Raw genomic sequence first — 20790 nt, forward strand, 5'->3', positions numbered from 1 at the left:
TTGTTAATCATTTTGAGTCGAAATATATCCCATAAATGGACATATAGCAGCGGTGTGCAAAGGAAAACAAAGATGTCATAAGTGTGGAAGTGATCATAGAATTAAGAATTGTGAAGAAAGTGCACAAGATAAATGCTGTAATTGTGGTGGGCAACATAGGGTAACATACAGTAGATGTGACGTAAGGAAGAGAGTAGTGGAAATTGAACAAGCGAAAGCAGTTAACAACATAAGTTACTCTGAGGCAGTGGAGAAGGTCCAAGAGCAAACGAGAAGTGATGATACTTATAAAGTTAAACACACATTGAGACAAGAGGATGGTCAAGCAGAGGAAAGTAGTACAGATAAATATAAAGAAAAAAAGACTGGAAGATGGTGGGAAGCCAGGAGGCACAGGTGATAAGTCAACTTGAATATTGAAGAGTGGAATGCAAGAAGTTTGTTAGCTAATGGTCAAGAGTTTAGAGGATTTAGGAAAGGGCTTGGAAAGAAACCAGAAATCATATGTATTCTGGAAACCTGGCTTAAACCAGTATTAGATTTGAGTATTAAAGGGTATGATGATATACGCAGAGATAGAGAGGAGGGTACTGGGGGAGGGTGTATAATATTAGTTAAAAACGGAATACAATGTAGAGTTCTTGGGAAAGTAAAGGAGTGGGAATTTATATTTATAGAAGTTTTGATTAATTATCCTCTGTTAGTTTCCCTATTTAATGCCCTCATGTCTATTGTCTTGTGCTCGTTCGTTGTATCTGTATCTGTACTTGTTCAAAGCCTTGTGATCGTGGCCTTGTCCAAGGATTCTTGTTAAATTGTTCCCAGTTCTCTTATCCTGAAATCCTCCGTGTTTATTATATTCTAGTCCATGTGAGTGTTCTGTATAGTCTAGTCTAGTTTTTTAGTTGAAGTTCTTGTCAAGTGTGTTTAGTTTTTTAGCAGTATTTCGTGTGTTGTTATCGTGTCCCTGGTTCTTGCTTTGTTCCCCCTCGTGGGTTTTTGTTTTTTATCGTGTTATATATTAAAGGATCTGTTAACCTCTTCACAGCTGCCTGCGCTTGGGTTCTTCCTACCAAATCCCTGACAGAACGAACAAGCCATTTCTGAACCCAGCAGGCAGCATGGACACAGAAGACCGTGCTAGGGAGACGCACCTTCTCTTTGGCCTCCACCAGAAAGACTCAGACATTTGGGCGTTCGCCCACGAGTTTCTGGTCACAGCCGAGCCATGCTGCTTTCGTGAGGAGGAGTTGAAGGTGATCTTCAACAGCTGCCTCACAAGGCCTCTCTCCCGATCGGAGATGATGCTGAGGCCCCTGGGTTTTACTGATCTGGTCCGTTACGCCAGTAACCGGGATCCGCCCGGGGTCTCAGCACACCTCAACCCCACGGCTCCCTTGGACCTGATTCCAGAGGATCGAGCCCTGCAGATTGGGGTTGTGGGCATCGCCACCCGACCCCACCCGCAGTCAGCCTTACTGGCAAGCGGGGGAGACGTTTCCTACGCATATGGAATAACCGTTTTATAAAAGCAATAAGCCCTGCAAAGCAGTGGGTTACAGTGCATTTTATAATGCAGCTAAGGGCGTTGTGGCACGACGCAAAGTAACCTAGTTACTTACCCACAGCTTCTTGGGGCTTATTGCTTTAATGTATCGCAGTCCCATTGGCGTGCAGCCTACAGGTTAATTATGCCGTAATTATCTCTTTGACTTCCCGGCAGCGACACCTTGCTAAAAACTATGAAAAGAAAGTTCTAGAAACTGACACGGCCAAATGCACATAGCGGAGTCGGATCCTCCCTAAAAATACAATGAATTACAGGTTTTAGAGAAAAGCGCACTATTGCAGATTTATGTAGGCCTACTGAGCTTTTATTTGCATTGTTTTAATATTGACAGTCTTGAACTAAAGTGGGCAGGTCTTCGACATGATACTCCTGGGCTGAAAAGGAGTCCCACTCTATGTTCTTAATTTTCTTCATCTAATGCTGCTAATCTTGCATTGCAGGCTGCTTAAATCAAGCACACACAGTTTTATGCTTATTTTACTTTATTCTCTTTGAGATCAGCAGTCTTCAACCCCTACAAACCAGCCTGGCCCTGGAGCCTGCCACACAAAGCCAGGGAACCTCGAGCTATGACCTAATGTGTGTCTTTCTCACAAACAAACACACACACAAGCATAAACATCACACAACTAAAAAAACATGAATGTGTGTTGTCTGTTTTCATTAGAATATTTGTCCAACAAAGAAGCCTCGCAAATTCATATACTTACCCATTGCTTGTTATTATATTGATTATTGTAGTTTTTAATGTTTTACTTTAAATTGTGTATTTTAATCGTTGTAAATTATCTTTAAAGTAGCCTAATATCTCATCAGTTTTTTTTACACCAAAGCACCCGTTAACCTTGTAATTTCAAACAAATGTTCATATAATTAGGCTTGAAAATAAAATACTTTGTTAATATAATGAAAATAAGAAATTGTTTTGGAATCTATTTTGCATGTGTTATACTAAACGTAAAATATAATATTTCTGTTTGTCATTATTCCTTTTCAGTTATCAAAAGGGTGGATCGTACACAGACCTTCACCTTATCTCAAAACTTGTGTACACAATCCTTCTGAATGTCAAACTTAAGTTGGTGCATTTGAACTGTTATTCATACCCTATATGGTAATGAAATTTTATCTTAATATCTGTTTCCTTATGATATCTGGTTGCTTAAGACGTGAAACTTCCTGTGCTTTGCATATGAACTGTTTTTCATACCCTATATGGTAATGTTGATATCTGATTGCTTAAAATGACACTTCTGTGTCATATAATCTGACACTATGTGCACTGCTTGCACTGCATTTTCGGATGGGTAGCCAACCAGATGTTTAGACCACAAAAACATGCATGCTCAGTAACGTTTGTTTGCTGTTGCTTTGAAACCGTCTTTAGTTCAGCAGGCAAATTAACTTTGCCTAAAGAGGATGTATTTTTTCTCCGAATAAGTAATTTAGGTAAGTGTTTCATGCTGCAATCTAACATTAAATCTATTGAGGACATAAAAGTATGAGAATAAGAGCTCTAATGAAAAACTAATGGGTTTCTCAGATCTAAGTAAATGTAGGTACTTTGAGCAGAGAAAACCACAATATTGCACAAACTCTAGACTGTTTATAATGTTTAAAATACACATTCTCAGTGCTAATGAATCATCACGGAAGGCACTGAAACTATAAACAGAAAGGACTTATTTATAGTGGAACCTATTTTTTCCACTCTAGATAAGAAACACAAGAATCAAGTTGTGGTCCACTTTCATCTACTCTTCCTCCAGCACGGTCATAATGCAAGTGCCTGACAACTCCACCCACTGGACTCCTGAGAGAATAACAAGCAGTGCAATGTTTGGGATTAGTGTACTACTCGGGATCCCAGGAAACTTGGCTGTAGTGGTGATCATTATAACACGCGTGAAGAAGAAAAGCTACACTTTACAGCTGATCCTAAACTTGGCTGTTTCTGACATTATCTGCCTGCTCACCCTACCGTTGTGGATCAATAACCATTTGAATGGCTGGAATCTTGGTAAATTTGCCTGCAGACTCTTCGTCATTGTACTCTATGTTAGTGTTGTGTCCAATCTTCTGACGGTCACGCTGATGAGCGTTCAACGTTATCTCCATGTTGTGTATCCTCACATATGGGCCAAGCTTGGCAGAAGAGGGGAAAGGGCTCTACTCATCAGTTTGTGGACACTATCGCTTGTCTTTTCTGGACCTTATATTGTAATGTACAAAGCTGGAGAAAATGAGTGTGCGCTTATCAAAGCATCAGGAGTTGGTAGGTTGTTGTTTCTGTGTTCTGAGACCATAGTATGCTTTATTGTTCCATTCTTAATAATGCTAATCTTTTACATCCGTCTCTATAAGAAAGTTAATCAGAATTCATTGTTTAGACACAAAAGGATGACTAAAATGGTGATTTGGATTTTGGTGATTTTCTTTGTTATGTGGTGTCCTTACCATGTTTTCAATCTTGTTGAAATAGCAGCCATCATCTTGAAGTCTACCTATCAGCAAACATCTATAAATGTGCTTGACTTTGTGTATCATCACAGACAAAATGTTGAGGGCTTTGCCGCCTTTAACACCTGTGTGAACCCGTTCCTGTATGCTTTTTCATTTAAAAACCTTCGCAGAAAAGCTATACAGACAGAAAAAGAAAACAATGTGACAAAGGGCTCCAATGAAATTTAATAACGCACGAAAAAATATATTATATGTGTGTGTTGAGTAAATGCAGGATTAGATGGCATTCTGTTTGACACTTGAACATTGATGCATGATTATATACTGTAAATTTAGATCAAATTCATAGTTTTTTCTTGTTGTATATTTAAACTTAATTTACTTAATTATGTCACTTGTGACTATGCTGATACACAAATACACCAGAATATCTTATATACCTGTTTTGTTGTCAATGTTTTATTAACTTCACAAAGTTGCCTTATTAGAATAATAAAAGGTTCTGCTGGTTGTCATTTGTTGAAAGACAAACGTGTCCAGTTGTGGTTCGTCTCGTTTCTTCTCTTCCTGTTCCATATGTTGAAAGCAGAATGTACGATGCACAATAGTATTGTACAATAGTAACGGAGTAGTCACGCAAATAGGTTATTAAAATTATAAGCTTTGTAGTCTATTAGCTTATCTTTGGCTCTTTAGACCATGCTCTCAGGATTGTCACTTTGGATAAAATTAATACATTTAAAAAATCATGGAATTCTCCCCTAATGTACCACAAGAGCAGGATCTAAAAAAAACTGAAATGTTGTGGCTAAAATAAATATTTTTAGGAGTTTGAAAATAACCAAATCTCAGGGCTCACCATATTAATTACAACGAGTCACAACAAACTGGTGGACATCTTGCACATTCACCATTTAAAACCAGATTGCTTGTTCTTCAGATTCTTTAGCCTCTTTATGTTATAACTTGAACTGAAGATTTACAATTTTGCCAGTTGTCAGTAGTTGAGTTTATTAATAATAAATTGATAAATAATGATTACTGAAAGAATGTTAATGAGAAGTTTGAATGCTTTTCAATGTCATGGCAATGTATGTTTTATATGGTTTGATCCTAATAGGAATGCATGAAGGAGCAGCAGCCGATCGTTGCTATAGTAACCTCAGGCGGGCAACATCTATTCACAGCCATCGATTTGGTGCCACGTGCCAGGCAAGAATTTACATTATGTTATAGTTTAAAAGTATACATGAGGTGTTTCAGTGTGTTTCCTGAGATAAATGTATCATAAGCCATCAGCTTATACTTTAGATTTTATTCAAATTTATGTGGATCGGGCATGTTGGAATGATCTGCCCGCTACTACAAGATCAGCAGATTCTGTAGCCATCTTTAAGAATCGTCTGAAAACACATCTCTTCCGTCAACACCTGACCGATCAGTTCTGATTTCTATCTCTTTTCTACTCTTTCTAACAAAATTAATAAATAAAATCCCAAGTTAGCTTTGAATACTGTGGTGGGCTACATGAGACCAGTTTTTGATTGCACAATGCTTCCATTGTTTACCTCATCTGTAAGTCGCTTTGGATAAAAGCGTCTGCTAAATGACGTAATGTAAATGTTAAATGTTTTCAGTTACCAATAGCATGTGAAAATATAAAATATTCGGCAACCAAAGATATCCGGTAGGCCTACCAAGGTAAAATAACTAGTATTGGCTTGTTCATGGAATTTGATTATGTAAAAGGATTTTGACTAGTTGTAGGCCTACTTCAGTGGCAATCATTGAGTCATGTTTTAGTTTATCCGCTAGATGGCAGCAAATACATGCGCGTTTACTCTTAGAAGACCAACCTGTCTTATGCTGGACGTATAGAACTACATTTAAATTAGATTGTTAACGCATTATGAAACACTTAGCTATGCGAACAATCAAAACTAAATTCTTTAGTGTTTTTTATAGGCATGTAGCCTACAACCACTCAAATGTTCTACAAATGTGAAAGGTTCCCTATGCGTTCTTATATCCAACACAATAAAAATATATACAAGGCATAAACGGTAGCAAAACGTTTATAAACCAGTCATGACTAAATGAAGATCATAAATGTGACCGGGACATAATAAATGTTCTCTCACAGTCTCTTTTTCTTACAGATAGATTTTGTCAATGGAACTGTGATGTCTTTGTTTTTATTCAATTACTTAATAAAAACCATTTGTACCTCGTTGATGTGCAAAAATATGTTGTACACATTATTTCACAATCCAATAGCTAATTGTTCAATGAGGTATAATGTACTGTTGTACTACTGCAGGTAGCTACACAAATAGAAACAGAAGTCATATTTTGCAAAACCCATTTCTAGACAGCTGTTTCAAGGAACAAGGAAGCTGCGTTTTCCTCTTTTCCTAGAAATCAGATGATGTGAATTTTGTTTGGTTTCTTTTATACTGTATTCACTTCAATGTTATCATCAACGTTGAATGCCTTGGTGCCTTAAAATAATGACAAGATAAAACTAAATCTATTCTTTCAAAAGCTATAAGCCCTGCGGTATGTTCAGCATTAATAAACCTTTCCAGACAGTTTGCGGCAGACAGCCACATGATTCTCTGCCAAAGTTGTGGTAATGTGAATGTTAGAGACTTTTACATGAATGCTAGAGTTTTTTACAGATTTTATCAGACATTCTTATCCAAAGCCACTTATAGATGCTTCATCATAACTGTCAATGTCAACGAATGGAAGAATGCAATTCAGCTGTTTTCTAGGAAAAGAAGAACGACACAAAATCAAATATTATGTAGTGCAATATGCAGAAATTCAGTAAACAGTTTGTTGATACTTTCTAAAGCTGAGATAACATCTTCTAACCTACAACGGGCTCAGATTATGTATAGCTGTTGGGGGGTTTATGCGGTCTCAATTTGACTGACTAAATACAGAAAACAGCGAGAGTATCAAAGGTAGACCAGAAACTGTTGGCCACATAACATTTATGTTTTTCAACTGAAACCATGTATATGCAGACAGCAAAAACATATGACTCTTCTTGTGATCATGCAAGATTTCGAAACTTCCTCAAACCATCTGACTGTGATGTTAGTAAGAGATACTAAAAAAGTATAAGCAAGCATGAAAATAGGTAGATTGAACATTTTACGCTGGAGTCATGCAGAACCAGACGGCCTCCAGCTGGTCAACAGCTAACCTGGTCAGCAGTAGTTTGATGGGTCTCTTCTTCATTGTCGGTGTTCCTGGTAATATTGCAGTTATTGTTCTAATTGTTCAGCATTTCCAAAAGGACAATTTCACTGTTCATCTGATGCTCAACCTGGCTGTTGCCGACATCTTGTGTTTGATAACACTGCCCGGGTGGATCTACAGCGAACTAAACAGCATTGGTCTAGAAACCTGCATGTTTTTCTCGGCACTCGTCTACTGCAGTATGTATTCAAGTGTGATAACAGTAAGTGTGCTGAGCGTGTACCGCTGCTTACGGATTCGACATCCACAGATGTGGTCCAGAATAGACAGGAGAAAAGAAAGGGCTCTGCTATTCACCAGCTGGGTATTGGCACTGGTTTTCTCGTGTCCTGGTGTATTTACACAAGAGATAATTGAAGGAGAGTGTGAAAGAAACTTAAATTCCCATGGGAGACTTATTGTTGCTGCACTGGAGTCGCTGCTCGGATTTGTTCTTCCTTTAATAAACATTTTGACATCATATTATTACCTGCACAAGATGATGACCCAGAGATTGAAAAAACACAGGCAGAGACTGACTCAACTGGTGACCCGAATTATCATAATGTTTTTGATTTGTTGGGCTCCACATCACATCATAAAGTTGACGGATATTTTTGCTAATTTTTTTAGTTCAGATCCTCCTTTCTCTAATGTGAGTGGCATTGTTGGATGTCTTGCATTTCTCAACAGCTGTGCAAATCCCTTTCTCTATGCTTTTTCCTCAAAGAATTTACGTCAACAAAAACAACCAGGACACAACTGCCCTCAGTCATCTACATAAAAGCCATTTTTAGCTGTGAATGGCACATTGCATCTTAGTGAAACCTTTATTCTAAATTTAAAGGTCTAACCATGATCAGAACAAAGGTTGGGGGTTTTAGTTCCCAGGGACACACTAATTGATAAATGTAAGTCAGTTTGGACAAAAGCATCTAGAAAAATTTAAATATAACTGAAACATTTTAATATAAGGTAACAGAAAAAGCAAGTACTTAAGACTCAAAGTAGCAATTGTTTACATTATTTACATAATTTATTAATCATTGTGGCAAAACAGATGTCAAGTATAGCATTTACAAGTGTAAAACATTATTTGTAATCAAAAATATTATATCTATGACATGTAACAATCAGTATAAATGAACCTTCAAACAATATCAAATCCTTTAGGTTTGCTCATTATACCTCTTTGTTCATGACATGAATATGCATGGAATCTCAAACTCTAATACCTCAACTTTTCAAACTTGTTAATTCAGAATGCATCATCAGTCATCATTAAATATCTGCGTGGACTGTTTTTAAGGCATTCAAAGTGTCTTCAGGAACCTTCTAATGTTGTATTGAAGCCCCGAATCAGTTAAGGCAGAACTCAACATTACTTTAAACATTTACTCACCCTTATGTCATTCCAAATCTGACTTTCTTCTGCAGAAGACAAACACAAAAGAAGACATTTTCCTAAAGAACGTTAGTAACCAAACAACCTTGGGCCCCATTGACTTCCAATATGTGGAGGCAAACCCATCTTAACATTTTTCTAAATATCTCTTCTTTTACAAAGCCAATGATATTAGAATGTGGGCTTTCAGTTGTTTTCATTCATAAAATGAAGAAATGTGTTCTTTCTACATTCATTTGGTGATAAAATGTGAAATTATTAGAATGTAAAAGTATATATTTAAAAACATAAATAATGTGTTGGTTTAGTTAGGCTACTTTTCAGCATTAAAATAAAAATTGTGTTTGTTTAATTTCACTACACGTGTGCGATTAATCAGTCAGCCCTACTTTAAATAGAATGAGAATCGTATGTTTCTGTATAAGAAATCCGGTTCCCATAAGTCACATCATGTATTTGTCACAAGACATTGAATAACATGTAGCACATGATCCAGCGTGTGTATCATGTATGGGTCAAATTTTTTGGGAACTCCCTTTCATTTTGTTTAACGGAAAATCCATGATAGTTCTCTGAATTCCTCTCTCCCTTAAAAAGCCGCTTCCTTGTTGATTAAAATTGTAGCGATTCTTTCAACCACTTCTTTATAAAGCTATGCTCTTGTGACTCGACAAAACCTCAACTGTTACATGATCAATTATCCGATGCTGTGTTTGTTTTAACGCATGGTTGGGTCAAATATGAACATTTTCTAGGGTATACCTCAATGTTTTAGGTCCGTCCCTTTTTGACCCTGGTGGAAAATAACCCAGTGTACGTGAACCTCTTTCTAGGTCTTTACCCCTTGAACTCTATATACAACCTGAAGTACAGATAAAATGAATAACGGTTTATAAAACAATCAATATGTAACTTTTAAATTAATTATTACTTTTTAAACAATTTCTCCTGGGCACAGAAGCTTATATGAGCCGGAGAATGCAGTTGGAATCGGGCTGGTTGGCATGCTTTAAAGTGCATAGCTATGCATTTTCAATGGAAGTGATTTCCACAGCAAATGCTAAATTGATTTTTAGGTAAAATGAAAGATGGGCCGTGGCTCCCTTTGGGGCTCTACATAATCAGGATTCATTGCATCACGAGAAGTGTTAAAGCAGCCAAAAAACTGATAAATTATACTTCTGCTATGAACAAAAAAATGCTTACTTCTGACTTGTTGAACTATAGTACGGCACTTTCAGACGAAAACTGAAATAGTCATTATTTATTCACCATCCTGTCATACCAAACCTGTATATGACTCATGACTCTGTATATGAAACATAAACACACAACCAAAAAATATATATTTTAAGAAGTTTTGTGGCCATGCAATGCAAGTCAATGGGTGCCAGTGTTGTTACCAACTTTATTCAAAATATATTTTGTGTGAGTAAATTATAAAATAATTTTTGGGTGAACAATCCCTTTGTGTTCATGGCTCAAGAAAATGTGGTTAAGAGTGAACAGCATCCTATCCAGAGGTGACCCCTGTGCTTACAAAGAGGTGGAAGCAGGAAAGACAGACTACCCATTAGAAAGCACTTCAGCACCAGACACACTGGGCCTGTTAACTTTTATGAGGGATCTTTAAGAGAAAACATTAGTTTTTATCGCGTCTCTCTAGAGGATGGCTTGATTTACGATATGGTCGTGTTGAAGTGTACATTCATTTGGATGTGTACTTTTGGGTGTAATGGTGCATTGATTAATAACACAAATGAGAAACAAAATGCAATAGGAAGTACTTTATTCTTTAAAGTGTCATGAGAAATCACATTAGCTCTCGTCTTAAAGACATTTTCACATGAACCTATGAGAACATAATTATCATGAGAACAGCTCTCCGCACTTGTACGTGATGCATTTCATGATTTATTTCAGTTTGATAATCAACAAAACTTCAGCCATAAACTCTTGTACTATTGCCATGCATTCAAAACTTCTGTTTTGCCTCAGGGGAGAGACACATTCTTCAGGCTCTCAATATGCGCTCAAAGTTTAATATATTTTGAGTTTCGGACACAGCTCCTCTAGTCATTCCTCAGGAGAACTGTTGAGATTTCTGATCACACTCTCGTAAGTGGAGGCTGATATCTGCGGCCAGCATAATAAACAAGCATCTCGGTGTGCGCACACACCCGCTCCAACAAACAAGATTTCTCCTGAGCTCTTCCCTTGAGATGTTCCCCAATTACAAGATCTATGCAACACGAGCCACTTTTATATTTGTGCCAAAGCATTGAGCTTTATAACGCAGCTGATGGTGAAGAAGAGGAAAGAAATTGCACATTCCAGGAAAAACATTTTTATTTTCTCTTTTAATATAGTTTTGCTGTACCAGTACTGTAATAGACAGAAAAACTACTGTCGTGCACTCTTACGATTTTATATTAGAATTCAATTAAGAATAAAAGTAAATGACACATGATACAATAACAAGGAGCCATAGGCTCAAAAAGTAAGCTCTAAACTCATTAGAACTAAATACACACTACAAAAAGTTGAGAAATGTATAAATACTACATAACAATTACAAATATATTGTTACTTTAAACTCTGTTGTGACATCGTCCGTGTCACTATACCCATCTGCACAAATGATGACATGCAGACATATTGACCACAGTAGTTCAGTTAAACAGTTCTTCGTCCCTATGTTATATTATGACAGTACACTGACTTGTTAATGACCTGTTCCAAATGGTCATTTCAAATGTCACAGCCCATTAAATAGGAAGAAATGTACAGTATGTTTTTAATACTTATACGAGGCTCCCAAGTGAAGCTGTACCCTTGGGTTTTCAAAACAGATGGACAGTCACAGCACTAAATGAATATATTTATAAATTACATTTTGTAGATAGACTGGGCCTGCTTTAGCTGACTGAGCAGGGGTCATCTTTACTGGGCTTCACCTCTCCCTGAAGCAGCTGGATCATTACTGCTTTAGTCAGGTAGCTGGATGTACAATTTTTACCCAGGACTGGTGTGTTGTAGAAAGCCTCCATGTTATCCTGTGAAGCATATTAATCACAAAATACTATAGTAAGTTTGTACAGTGGGGTTTTTAAATCTGTAGGGTACAGGTTGTAATGCCCTCACCCGTTTCTCAGAAACTTCTAGTCTGCTGCGGTCTTGCTGAAAGTCTGCAAATGCATCTTTAACCAGCCGGTCCAAATCCACTGGCTCCTGAAACTCCAGCTCTGGGTTTCTTTCCAGTACAGTTGACACCACCATCAACAGCTGTATTTAACCCATTAAAAATAAAATACATGCCACCATCATGAAAATATATGATATTCTGGGTAATATATTAAATAGCACACAACATTTCTTATAACGTTTTACAAATTCAAGCTTCGTGAGGACATAGCAATAAATATTGTGCTTAACCTCCACAATAATCTGCCTATTTTCAGGCAAAACAATGTTCTTCAGTGTGTCTTCCACCAACAGAGAAAAGTTCATCTCGTACATGGTCATATCTGATAGTGTAGGTTGCTGTAAAAGAATGAGAAATGGACGTGGTCATGATCCTTTAATGACATTACTAGGAATATAGCCTATGCAGTACATCATAGAGTTCCTTTACAACAGATCCTTTAATGACATTAGTAGGAATATAGCCTATGCAGTACATCATAGAGTTCCTTTACAACATAACGCTGCACGTAATGTTATATAATACACCTACTTTCCCACTAAAGAATTCAAAGGAAGGAGATTACCTGAGGGAGATGATTTCCTCCAACCGTAATACCATTATGTGTTCTCTCCAGGATTTGCCAAACCCGATCATAGAAGCCAAGCGGGGTTCGGTTGAGCGAGCCATCAATCTGCCTTCTGTTAAGCCAGGACCTGAAGAAGGTTAGAAAGATCAGAATGAATTTTTCAAACAGCTGTAATAATGCCATCCTGGAAACTATAGCTCTGCAGGAGTGTTTTAAGAGCTATTAAAATATAATGTGAAGGCATGACATTTTACATCACTTGACAATGTGAAACATTAATCTAATACAACATAAGTTCATTCTCAGAATGTGCTTCTTCTGTGTCATTGTGGGTCCTTCTGACGGAAAACTTTCAAAGACTTTCTGCAACTCAACAGAAACATTTTAGCCTTATACTTCATAACATCAACCACAGATGTTATTTGAATGGTAACTGTCTACAAACTCAATCGTGACTTTCAGGTGATCTGTCATTTGGTTCTGGCTGGATTTGCGCCATATTTTCAATGGTAAATTAAGGGTTAACAGATATTTAACCACAGTTGCACTAATTAAAACTTACATTAATCAAATTATGATAAATAATATACTATTGTTCTGATGGGCATGGCAGATTCTTCAGATTTGGCAGTATCTACAGTAACAGACATGGGCATCCTGCACCTGCCAGTCTGTTGAGGCTGGAGGACATCCAGCAGTAGCTGTTTGACATCACTAGGGGACATCTGGTAGATGTCCTGAGGCGGCATGTCACCAGCTCGAATCTTCAACTCGTGCTTCATGGCTTGAACAATCCACCTGATGAAAAAACATACTTTACATGACTTGTACAAAAAAATAAAGTCAATCTACAGGTTTCATTTTAAGAGCACATGTGATGCCACACCCCACACGGATCTTCAGCATGCCACTGAAGAGCTCTGGGTCGTTGGAGATAATCCAGCCGATGTGTATGACGAGCTCCTGTTGCAGCACGGCCTCTCGCTCTCCATGAGGGCTGCACTTACTGTAGATGATGTCTTTAATGACCCCTGGAGACAGGGGGTTAGATATCACTATCTCCTCATGCCCGAATAGTCCAAGAGTCACCTGGCAAAAAGAAATCTGCTCAGTCTCATCGCAATGGTTGTTTTCAATGAATTCTTTTCTCAGTAAAGAATTACACTTTTCAAGCTTTGTATTTCGTAAAAAGGGGTCCGCTTTACAGTAACCCATACATTTTATATACATCCAAACTGTTGCCACAAACAGTTAACTGCCAATTCTCTAGACATTCATTGTATGTTTTATCATTACAGTTGTTTATACTGAAATTAAGTAGCCTAGACAGACGTGTTTACTAGATAGAAGTGTCAACACATTTTGGCTTCTGGTTCACACAGTATATGTGTTGGCTTGCTTCTGCTGTTGTATCTACTTAAAAAATGTCTTGTATAAATTAAGCTCTCGCTGCAATTGACTTGAATACACAAATTATTGGGAATGCGCAAAGAAGGCCATCTTCACTTTCTATCAAGTAGGGGAAAAAAACTACTATTTCAACATGCAGGTCAGCCCAAACTGCTCTTGTATGCAAGGAATGACCCATTTTCAAACCCAAATGTACTCATTTATCTTGCCCATAACATTAGGCCCCTAGGATGCAATTTATATGCAGATTCTCTGCTAGAGCTCTAGTCTGATGAATCACATCACAACCACCAGGGGCTCAAAAGACCTAGGTTGGGAAGCTATGGCAGTTCATTAAACAAACACAGCACATCACACGTAATGTTTGTATTAACACAAAGCAAATTAAAGGTAAATGTACGCAGACTTCAAATGTACAGCGTGACCAATGGGATGGTTGCAAAAATACTGGGGAAAAGCTGCAAAAAAGCAGCTAAGCGCCAAATAAAAGGCCATAGTAAGATGAGTCCATAACAAGCAATGATGTGAGGTGTCATGACAAATTTTAACTGGATGATAATCAGTGAACATTGAAATGTCTGGAAATTGTGGACTTACTGGTGTTTAATCATAGTTTACTTGTTGATAAGGGCCCTGTTTGTCACTTACCTGCTTGCCATGCACTAAAATGCTAGTAATGCTGGGGGCAAGGCTGTCCACTAGTTTAGTTAAGAGACTGGCAGCAAGGCGCACAACGGACCTGGTGAACACAACACAAAACAACACAAGAGATGTATTCTCACTTATTCATCTCAGAGAAGCCAGACATGTATTTTACTTTGTGTTGCTAATGTTCTACCAGTTGAGCTACATGAACACAAAGGGTCATGGGTTCAGACTAGAGGGACACGCATACTGATCGGAAATGTGTAGATTTATTGTGTGGTAGCTTTTTGTGAAGTCACTTTGGACTTCAAGTGTGTGCCAAATGCATAGAAGAACTGTAAATGTAAACATTGTGAACTCCCAAAACTTGCTGATTTGAATAAATAAGGTGCTCCATATTCCAAAAAGTTTGCCTACCCGTAAAATTCAAAATCGTTAATATTACAACTTTGCAAAGTGACAAGGCTGCACTACTTAAGCTATTCAAGCTTAAATGTTGACCCTGAACTAAAATGATAACACATCTTCCTTTATTTCACCTTCAAAATAGCATCTTAATGTTCACCAATTTCATGTTTAGATTATGGATTTCTTTAAGGAGTTAATATAAATGTGACTAAGAATTGTTCCATTGGTTACGGCAGCCAAACTACTGGGAATAAAAAAATAGTTCTACTTCATATGAAAAGAAAAACAAGCGAGCTGCATGGTTTTCTAAGCATGATCAGATGAACAGACCAACGTGACATAGCGGGTGTAAAAAAGGATGAGGGCAGCGTGCTCATGAGTTAGCACAAACTCCGGCACAGTGTCAACATTTATATCACACATGCAGAGATCATGTGCCAGCTAGGCAGTTACCTGCTTGCCATGGACCAACATAGTGGTAATATGAGGTGCTATAGAACCAGCAAACTTCTGGATGACAGCCGCAGCACTACGCACCGCCAGCCTACAGGAGGTGGCCCGAGTTTAAAAATATGCGCATAGTTTTAGTTTTATAGAACATAAGAAATGAAAAAAATACAAAGAACAGAAAAAAAGTTAGCTTTTACTAGTGATGGGCATCATTTTGCATATACATTAAAGGGAAAGTTAAATTTTTTATCAAGCGACAAGAATGCTTTATGTGCGAAAAACAAATCAAAATATAGCTGCAAGCAGCGATTTCTGGGTTCGAGCAGTCTAAAGCGTCAAAATTGTTCAGAATGAAGAGAGCTAGTGGCCAAAAGCCGTTGCCTTTAGTAGGTGACCTCGGAGCTTGTTCTTGAGTTATGGCCATTTTAATGTAATAGGCTTTAATGTAATTTAATGTAACTATCTATTTTCGATAGTTACTTACATTCACACTCCACAAAAGTCATCTGCATTGGTTTGGTTCCGATCGGTCGGAAAAGCAAGGACTAGTTCGCGAAAGTTGGTTTTTGACATCATCAGTGTAACTCACGAACCGTTTGTTTGACAGAAGTGGTTCCAGAGGCAAAGTTGTTCAGAATGAGGAGAGCTATTATATGATGTAAAGTTTGAGTATATGTCAAATGTCACGTGATACACAATTGTTTATGCACTCCAAAAACGTTATTTCACCCCCAGTGGCCGAATGAGTTCAAATTTCTTACAGACCTTCAGGACCATGAGTCGAACAAGCCCAGCGAGTGTCGTTTCGATTGACCTCCGTTAAGTCGGTGTAAGGAGTGCTCAAACTTCATTGGCTGATGGCGGCCATGTTTTTTTTTTTAGATATACCAATGTCCTTTTCTAGAATCATGGTACATGACACAAAGACACACCGTACCAAGAAATTTGTCGATCGGGCAAACGAGTAGTTATTGCCCTTTTCGAGAAAACGTATATTATAGCGCCACCTAGAGGCAAAACGCCGAATTTTTTATAATGTGACCTCGGACTGAGAGTATAAACATATGGTCCAAGCCCCATGAAGATAGCTCAAACGGTTCACGAGTTATAACCATTTTAGTAAAATATTCTCCTTTTGGTTCAGACGTTTTGTCGCCCCCCAGCCATCGAAATTTCAACTTTTTTTGATAATTATTCACATTCACACTCCACGGAATTCATCAGCGTTGGTTTGGTTCCGATCGGGCAAAAATCCAGGGACAAGTTCATTTTTTTTTGCATAAAATTCAAATTAGCGAAAATATTTGGATACTGGAAATAGAATCGTGGCTATACGTTTTTTAAGTTTTGAGCCAATGATTACAATGATATAAAACACTTGGGTGTGCGACAAACGGTTTAGGAGTAATGAGCGTAAAGGCACTTTTCATCGCTGTAGCGCCCCCTATGGTCCGACATGGCTGACTCCGAGTATCTGAGTAGCGAGCAAGACTACTACCATCTGACCAAGTCTCAGCTTTGTTGGCCTTACGGTTTGGGCTGTACGATCAGTTTTACGGCGGAAAAATAATAATAAAACCTACAAATACAATGGGTTTCTAGCGCTTCACGCTCGAACCCTAAATACCAACTTTAATCGATATATTCTCCTCAGTCTTGTCAGTGTATAGTGCGCGTTCACGAGAGTACTTCATCTTCTTCTTGGACGAGAGCACGTTGACGCATACATATTAGGTTTGTGCACCAAATGCCGGTGCTCTGAATCACAACGTGGAAAGAAGAAGACGAAGAAGAAGTGCTCTTGTGACCACGTGCCCTACACAGACAAGATAGAGGAGAATATATTGATTAAAGTCTGTATTTCGTTTTTTAACACATAAAACATTCTCGTCGCTTCATACTAATTTAACTGAGTCACTATGCACGCATGGACCAATTTAACAATGTCTTTAGTACTTTTCTGGACCTTGGTAAAAACTGACACCATGATGAAAAAAAAAAACTCTCTCCTCTCAACAGGTAGTGGTCTAGCTTTTGTTGAAACTAGTAACTTTGTATTAGCACCTTTTGTACTATTGCTCTTTGTATGACATATCGCTTATTGCCCCTGAACTCTTTGTAAGTCGCTTTGGATAAAAGCGTCTGCTAAATGACTAAATGTAAATGTCTACGAGGAGGCCTGGAAATCTCTAGTATGTCACCTGAATATCTCTATTTTTACGCCGAAGATGCCGGAAGTTCTCTTAACATGTTTAGCCTCATGTGGGTGGGTGATCTTCCCCTTTAACACTTGACACATATAGTCCAATATAGTGGACAGCTACTTAAAAAGCCAATGCTTGTGTATGCCTGGGTTTTGATGGCACACACATTATCCTCTTCAGATGTCCACTCAAGTGAACTTTTCCATTTAAAAAATGTGTGTTAAGTTAAAAATCATGTTTTTATGTCTAAGGAGCAAAAGGAAAAATCATGACAGAGGTTTTGGGGTGTTCGGCATCTTACATCTGTAGCGTTGTGTTTTAAAAATGCTGTGCAGTGAAGAATGAATCTGGTACGAACAAAAAAATTGAAAGAGTATTTAGATGAAAACTGGACAGTTATCACAAATAAGGCCGCTTTTAGACACCTTTGTGTATTGTTATTAAATTCCAATGGGTGTAAAATGTTTCGAAATAATAACAGGAAGAATAGTGAGGTTAAGCAATTATCTTGCTTTCATAACTGTTCCTGTAACTTCCGTTCTTGTACTTGTGCCCATCTCTAGTTAGTCTTTACCCTACTAATGAGAAAATAACCAAAACATGTATAACAGTGTTCAAATACTTTGTGATGGAGAAAACTGAAACTCTTACCAAAGCTTCCTGCTCCCAGCTCTTCTGTAAATTCTCTCCAACTCATCCTTGAGATTCTCTGGATATAAAGACGGATCAGCCTTGTTAACAATGGCACATTCACCATAACAAATGAATACTTTCAGCCTTGGTTGACTCTGTAAGAAACAGCATGCCTTTAAGCCCGAAGACATGTGGAACGGAACCTCTGGCTCAGCCACTGGCATGACTCGTAAAATCACACACAGGCGCATATTTAATCTTGCCACGGTTCGTTAAAGCAGTCCGCTTTGTTAGGAGCTACAAGTTAAACTGTAAAAAGTAGACTATGACAAGGGTGTGAACTAGCATTTCCAAACTCAATTCCTAAGCCATGGAGGTACTAAATGGATTACAGCTGTGGACATTTCGTGCAGCAAGAGGTGTCCTGTGGCTCTTTAAAATGCAAACAGTTTGAACAGCCCTAAAACACTCTGGACGTAAACAATTAGTCATCAAACCATTAACAAAAAGACCTGCCATCACAGAGTAAGAGAACTAGAGCTTATTAAAATAAATATCTATGCTTTAGGATTAAGAGTACTTTTGAAAGATACTAATATACTAGAAAAGAAATTCTACGGAGACCACTCTCCTGTCTGTCGTCGAAATCCTACGGCAGGCAAGGGCTAAATCCTTGTCATCTCTCTGCTGTATTTGACACTGTGAATCATCAGATCCGGCTGTCCACTCTCTCCAAATTGCGAATCTCTGGAACTGCACTCAACTGGTTTGACTCTTATCTCACAGGCAGATCCTTTAAGTTATCCTAGAGAGGCGAGTGATCCAGGTCTCACCAGCTGACAACGTACCACCTCCCTGGATCCAATTATTAAGGCACATGGGTTCTCATACCATTTTTATGCAGATGATACGCAGCTTCATTTCTCTTTTCAGAAAATGCTAGATGAACACAATCTATGCCTGCCTTTTGGACATCTCTTCTTGGATGAAAGAGCATCACCTACAACTCAACCTCTCCAAGACAGAACTATTGGTTATATCGGCCCACCCAACAATTGAACACCACCTTTTCATTCAGCTCCGATCCTGAACTACACCCACTAAGTCTTAGAGGAACCTCTGGGTGATGTTCGACGACCAGCTGAAATTCACCTCCCACATCGCAACCTCTAGAACTTGCAGGCATCTTTTATCAGTAAAATAAGGCCGTTCCTGTCGGAGTATGCCTCTCAGGTGCTAGTCCAAGCTCTGGTCATATCAAGACTGGACTACTGCAATTCTCTACTGGCTTGCCTCCCAACCAATGCAGTCAAGCCCTTGCAAATGATCCAGAATGCAGCTGCATGTCTAGTTTTCATATGGCCAAAAAGAACCCATGTAACACCCCTTCTGATTTCACTTCACTGGCAGTATAAATCGCTGACATTGGCCTTCAGAACGGTAACAAATTCGCACTTTACATTAAAAAGCTTGCAAAAACCTGTACTCATTCGGTACCCCTGTGGTGGAATGAACTACTAGCCTCCACCCAAACTGCAGCATCCTTCACAACTTTGAAAAAACAGCTCAAAAGCTAAAGAATCTTGTTGTTCATTATCTCCTTTACTTGCTCCAGCTTTAATCCTCCTAATAGCATGGCCTTGTAAAATAAATGTAACTGTTTCCTGTTTTGACTAAATGTTTATATGCTCTCCTGCTTGGAAGTCACTTTGGATAAATGCGTTTGCAAAATTAATAAATGTAAATGTAAACTACATACCGTTTCTATCGAAGAAGTCAGGACCTTCTTTCTTAAAGAGAATGCTGGCCAACTGGGCTTGACTGGCCAAACAGTCACATTCCTAATCACAGAATGTTTTGAGGTTGTATAAGCGCACATATAGCCCACTCAAATACACACTTTTGTTTATTAAGCTCACATTGAATTTCTGTATAATCTCAAATGTGGGTTTATGCAACCACTCCTCAGCGTTGATCTCGGGCTGCTGTTCCAGGTCCGAAGCATTTGGTGTGCTGGTTTGACGCTTCACCTTCGAATGCTTGGGCAACTCCAGCTCCTCAAAGCTCTTAAACTCTGGGATTCTACAGAAAGCCAGATGAAAAAACAGACAATAAGACGAAATTGTTGTGGCATGAGGACACAAAAATGAAGAATCTTTTCGTTGAATCTTTATATTGTCTTGAAATATACATTGAATTGAGGAAAAACAGAGAGTAAATGGCTGTTAATTCTTACTCGACTTCATTGACACGTAGGAAATCCAGTTGCTCCACCACAGCGCCTGAGATCAGTGTCTAAGGAGTTTGCACAGAGAGTCACGCATATTTATGGTGCGGTAATGCTAATGAATGTCGCTACACATAAAAGCTAAGAACCTGACACGAGGGTGTAACATGTCTACAAAGATGCATTGCATATAAGAGCCGCACACACCTGAAGACGATCCACATGAACTTTAACGCCACCAATGCTTCCCTTCTTAAATGATGCTAGCATGTCCAGAATGGGGTTGAATCGGCTCCCCCTAGCAAGCCAGAGATTACATTACTCTCAACTAAATAAAGCCGGATCATGTG

At 38.4% G+C, this 20790-nt stretch overlaps 2 protein-coding genes across 4 annotated transcripts in view; one reads left to right on the forward strand and one right to left on the reverse strand.

Annotated features, from left to right (window-relative positions):
* The first annotated feature begins 2878 nt into the window (after positions 1–2878).
* Positions 2879–4549, forward strand: LOC306894359 (leukotriene B4 receptor 1). 2 transcript variants are annotated; one of them, XM_079456836.1, is made up of 2 exons: positions 2879–3019; positions 3287–4549. In XM_079456836.1, the coding sequence occupies exon 2, from the start codon at positions 3350–3352 to the stop codon at positions 4259–4261; it is 912 nt and encodes a 303-aa protein (XP_079312962.1). In that variant the 5' UTR covers positions 2879–3019; positions 3287–3349; the 3' UTR covers positions 4262–4549. The 2 variants fall into 2 exon arrangements, with proteins under 2 accessions (XP_079312962.1, XP_079312963.1); XM_079456837.1 differs by having other exon boundaries at positions 2887–3019; positions 3340–4549.
* A 5914-nt stretch (positions 4550–10463) lies between these two features.
* phkb (phosphorylase kinase, beta) overlaps positions 10464–20790 on the reverse strand; it is a 55611-nt gene continuing 45284 nt past the window's right edge. For both annotated transcript variants that reach the window (XM_079456860.1, XM_079456859.1), the window contains 12 exons: positions 20648–20738; positions 20450–20508; positions 20133–20295; positions 19973–20054; positions 18232–18289; positions 14522–14612; positions 13350–13552; positions 13127–13261; positions 12461–12590; positions 12126–12233; positions 11835–11975; positions 10464–11746 (listed from right to left, as the gene is read on the reverse strand). In XM_079456860.1, the coding sequence (XP_079312986.1) occupies positions 11609–11746; positions 11835–11975; positions 12126–12233; positions 12461–12590; positions 13127–13261; positions 13350–13552; positions 14522–14612; positions 18232–18289; positions 19973–20054; positions 20133–20295; positions 20450–20508; positions 20648–20738 (1399 nt within the window). In that variant the 3' untranslated portion in view covers positions 10464–11608. The remainder of the gene's footprint in view (positions 11747–11834; positions 11976–12125; positions 12234–12460; positions 12591–13126; positions 13262–13349; positions 13553–14521; positions 14613–18231; positions 18290–19972; positions 20055–20132; positions 20296–20449; positions 20509–20647; positions 20739–20790) is intronic.

Source organism: Barbatula barbatula (assembly GCF_947034865.1).
Source record: "Barbatula barbatula genome assembly, chromosome: 1".
In the NCBI taxonomy this organism is placed as follows: domain Eukaryota; kingdom Metazoa; phylum Chordata; class Actinopteri; order Cypriniformes; family Nemacheilidae; genus Barbatula; species Barbatula barbatula.

What these genes read in the sequence shown, in the direction of transcription:
- LOC306894359 (XM_079456836.1), top strand. Translation starts at nt 3,350, where the DNA reads ATGCAAGTGCCTGACAACTCCACCCACTGGACTCCTGAGAGAATAACA.